We start from the raw sequence: 4,015 nt of genomic DNA on the forward strand, positions 1-4,015 counted from the left end.
GACAAACATGAGGATAACCAAGCTTGCAGTGGCACTCCCGGGAGTGCCCGAGGAGCAGAAGCGCAGGCAGGACCAGGTGAAGCTCAGCGCAGGCAAGGGAGATCCGGGCAGGACGCGGGGCGGAGCGGGAGGAAGGCGGCGGCGCGGCCCCTCCTCCTCCTCTCCTCCTCTTTCTCTTCCTCCTCCTCCTTTCCCTCCTCCTCCTCCTCCTCCTCCTGCCGGGCGGGGCGGGGGTCGGCAGTCCCGGCGCGCTGCCGCCGCGTGGAGCCGCGCTGCGTGTTCCCGATCCCGCATCCCGATCCCATATCCCGATCCCATATCCCGGTCCCACACCCCGGTCCCGGCTCCCTCCGCCGCCCCGAGCCGTGCCCCCGCTGCGGGCCGGCGGCGCGGGGATGGGCGCGGGGCTGTGAGCGCGGCCGTGAGCCGTGGCCATGGGGAACATCTCCTCCAACATCTCCGCCTTCCAGTCCCTGCACATCGTCATGCTGGGCCTGGATTCGGCGGGCAAGACCACGGTGCTCTACCGCCTCAAGTTCAACGAGTTCGTCAACACCGTGCCCACCATCGGCTTCAACACCGAGAAGATCCGGCTCAGCAACGGGACGGCCAAGGGCATCAGCTGCCACTTCTGGGACGTGGGCGGCCAGGAGAAGCTGCGCCCGCTCTGGAAGTCCTACAGCCGCTGCACCGATGGCATCATCTACGTGGTGGACTCAGTGGACGTGGACCGGCTGGAGGAAGCCAAAACGGAGCTGCACAAGGTGACCAAGTTCGCGGAGAACCAGGGCACCCCGCTGCTGGTCATCGCCAACAAGCAGGACCTGCCCAAATCGCTGCCGGTGGCCGAGATCGAGAAGCAGCTGGCCCTCCACGAGCTGACCCCTTCCACCACCTACCACATCCAGCCCGCCTGCGCCATCATCGGCGAGGGGCTGACGGAGGGCATGGACAAGCTCTACGAGATGATCCTCAAGCGCAGGAAGTCCCTCAAGCAGAAGAAGAAGCGGTAGAAGCCCAGCCGAGGCGGGGAGGGATGGGGGAGCAGACAAAGGAACCGAGGGGAAGACAGAACCAAAGCGATTCTTTTGGGTTTAATCGTTCTTTTTTTTCTTTTTTTTTTTTCTTTTTTTTTTTTTTTTTTCTTCCTCTTCATTTTTTCCCTCCTTCCCCAAAGGACAGACAATAGTGGTGATAACAAAGCGGCTCCCGCCAGCCGAGCCCAGATCCCGGAGCTCCCCTCTCCCACCGCCCCGTGCTCCTGAGGGTCTGATCCGGACTCCTTTGGGCTGGAAACATGGAAAAACGGGATGAATCCCCCCTCTCCATCCTCCGGGACCGCCGAGCCTTTGTGTGCCGGGGAACCAGCAGGGCAGGACCTTGTTGGAGTGCGTTCGAGCGGAGCCCGGCGTGCTTTTGGATCTTTAACGTGGGCATTGGGGGGGCACCTGGGGTGTGGACGCCAGCCCCCCACATGCATTTTGGGGCGGGGGGGCCGATGCTGCGGAGGGTGGGGATGCACCGTGGCTCGGCAAGGTCAGCGGGGAGGGGGCTTGCAGCCCTTGTCCCTGCATCCCCGCATCCCTGGATCCCTCCCCCGCGGGCGGCGGTGGGAAGGGGTGTTGCAAGCTTGGAGGGAGAGGGGGGGTTGGACCAGCAGAAAATGTATTAGAGGGGTGAGTGTGATGGGTAAGGGGACATCCACCCACCCTGGCTGGTGTTTTAGGGTGCAGAGCAAGGACGGGCAGCCTTTGGGTTGGGGGGGAGGATGCGACACTGGGGTGCTGAGCAGCTGCTGAGTGGTGCAGAGCTTCAAGCTCTTGGCTCAAAAAAAAGGGTGAAAAAAAGGAAAAAAAAAAAAGCACCCAAGAGTTTGGGGTGAACACTGCTGGGAGCGTTGGGGTGGTTGTGCAGGACCCCCGTTTCTCAAAGGCTCGGTGGTGTCACCTCCTGCAGCAAAGCCCCCGCAGGTGTGCATTGGCTCCGTGCACAGGGCGCTCCCAGGTGCGGCTTTGGAGGTGATCCGAACTAGGGGTCGCTTAGTAAAACCCCCCAAAAAGGCAGAGTTTGGGGTTCTGGCCACTGTGCTGCTCTGCAGTGGGGCAGGAGGCCAAGTTGGGGGGGGGGTTATGGCAGGGCAGGACGGATGGATGGATGGATGGACAGAGAGACGTGGCCAGAGCCTGCAAAAAAATCTCTGCTGGAAAGGGAAGATGGCAGAGGGTGAAGAGGCATGCTGGGGTTGTGGTAGTTTTTTAATAAAGATGAAAACCTGATTAAAAGCCCCTCACTTCCCCCAGTAGCCACCTGGGCAAGCTCTGCCTGCAGAGCAGGGTCGGGCCTGGCCACCTCCTCCTGCAGGGGAACATTTTGGTACCTGCATGGGGCTGGAGACCAGAACCCGCTTGCTGTCCGTGTTTCAGCCTGGGATCCTGCTCTCCGGGGTCCTGGCTTCCCACAGAGCTGAGGCAGGCGGCCCTCCGGGGCCAAATATCCTGAATTTGGAGGCAGGCAGGCAGGCAGGATTTTTTGGTGATTTTACACCAGCTTTTCCATTTGCCAACCCCTTCCCAGAGCAGCCAAGGGGAAAGCACCAAGCAGACAAAAGCAAAATGCCCTTCGGGTTTTGGGGAGTTGATCCTCCCCTTGCAGTGACGAGCACCTTCCACACAGCATTTTTGGGGGGCGGGGGGGTGGGGCGGGTTTGTTAGGGGAACAAACAAATGTTGCAGCCGAGTTGTGTTTCTTCTCTTGTGGGGTTTGAGTTCCCGATTTGTGTGGGCTGGTCCCATCCGTTCAGGTGGCTCTTCCCGCTTCCTCGGGTTTCCCTGCTTTGTCTTCACCTCCAACACTTTGGTACTTGCAGTCAAAAGAGAGAGAGAGAGAGAGAGAGAGAAAAGAATTATTTATTTTTGATGCCACAGAAGCCACATGTATTAACCCTTTTTTGGGAGAGCGACCTGTTTGAAATGTCAAAGCTGTGCTGACCCCAGCAGCTCCAGAGGGATCAGGTTCTAGGAGTGACACGTGCAGGCTGTTAGTGGTGGGTTTTTTTCCCCTCCTGGCTGGTCTCTGTTCAGCAAATGCTGAAGGAAAGGCTGTTTTTGCAGAGCTGGGTCCTTGCTGGGAGCTGGTTCCACCCGGCTGAGCAGCCCCTTGGAGAGATGGCAGAGCGCTGGAAGGTTTGGCTGAGCCGGGTGGGACGCTGAGCCGTGCCCTTGCCAGCCACTCTGCTTTCTGCAATAATTAAAAAGACTTTTCCAACGAGTAGCTCCTGGCTTCCGTGGTGTTTCTGTAACCTTCCTCCACCACCCCGTTTCCCCCCCGTGTGAAGACGAGCGTCGCCCTCGGTGGGCTGCAAGAAGAGGGGCCTCAGCAGAGCAGCTCCCAAAGGGGAACTGTCTGGGCTCTTTGCAAGTTGTGCATTTTCTCAGATTATGAATGACCTGGGGTATTTTTTTGGCAGGTCTCATTCCCCCAGGTCCGTTTGCCGTGTTCCCATCCGCGATATCCCGTCCTGCCCTCGCCATTGTCCGTCAGCCTCTGTTCCTCCCGTCTCCTTTTTTCTTTTTCTTTTTCTGTTTTGTTTTTTTTTTGTTTTTTTTTTTTTTTTTTAATGGTGCAGACATAATGCTGTGAACTGAAATAAATTATTTATACAATGAAAGGGCCTGATAAAAAAAAAAACAAAAAACAAAAACAACCAAACCCCAGTGTTCTGCTCATTTCTCAATATCAGCGTGCGGTTTGCAGGAGGTTCCTGCTGCCTCCCCAAGGAGAGGAGACAAGGGGACAGAGAAGTGACCTGCTGAGGATCCAGTATCATGGCTCTGTCACGTGGCAGCCTGCTGGGACATGGGGGACATCCATAATTTGCTGGTTAATGAAATCTGAGCTCTTTTGCAGGTCACTTAATGTCTCTGCATCCCTGCTGCTGTCTGTGAGAAAGGAGGATACTTTTTGGTGGGGGAGGATTTTGTTCCACCACCTCCTCTGATTTTAAATCCACATCAGG

The 4,015-nt window shown here is 57.5% G+C and overlaps 1 protein-coding gene across 2 annotated transcripts; it reads left to right on the forward strand.

Moving 5' to 3' along the window:
* Window positions 1–203: 203 nt before the first annotated feature.
* Window positions 204–3,708, forward strand: ARL4C (ADP ribosylation factor like GTPase 4C). 2 transcript variants are annotated; one of them, XM_056496728.1, is made up of 2 exons: window positions 204–1,009; window positions 1,178–3,708. In XM_056496728.1, exons 1-2 carry the CDS (start codon window positions 435–437, stop codon window positions 1,263–1,265), a joined length of 663 nt encoding a protein of 220 aa, XP_056352703.1. In that variant the 5' UTR covers window positions 204–434; the 3' UTR covers window positions 1,266–3,708. The 2 variants fall into 2 exon arrangements, with proteins under 2 accessions (XP_056352703.1, XP_056352704.1); XM_056496729.1 differs by having other exon boundaries at window positions 210–1,009; window positions 1,183–3,708.
* Window positions 3,709–4,015: the final 307 nt, after the last annotated feature.

This window comes from Oenanthe melanoleuca, chromosome 7 (genome assembly GCF_029582105.1).
Source record: "Oenanthe melanoleuca isolate GR-GAL-2019-014 chromosome 7, OMel1.0, whole genome shotgun sequence".
NCBI classification, from domain to species: Eukaryota; Metazoa; Chordata; class Aves; order Passeriformes; family Muscicapidae; genus Oenanthe; species Oenanthe melanoleuca.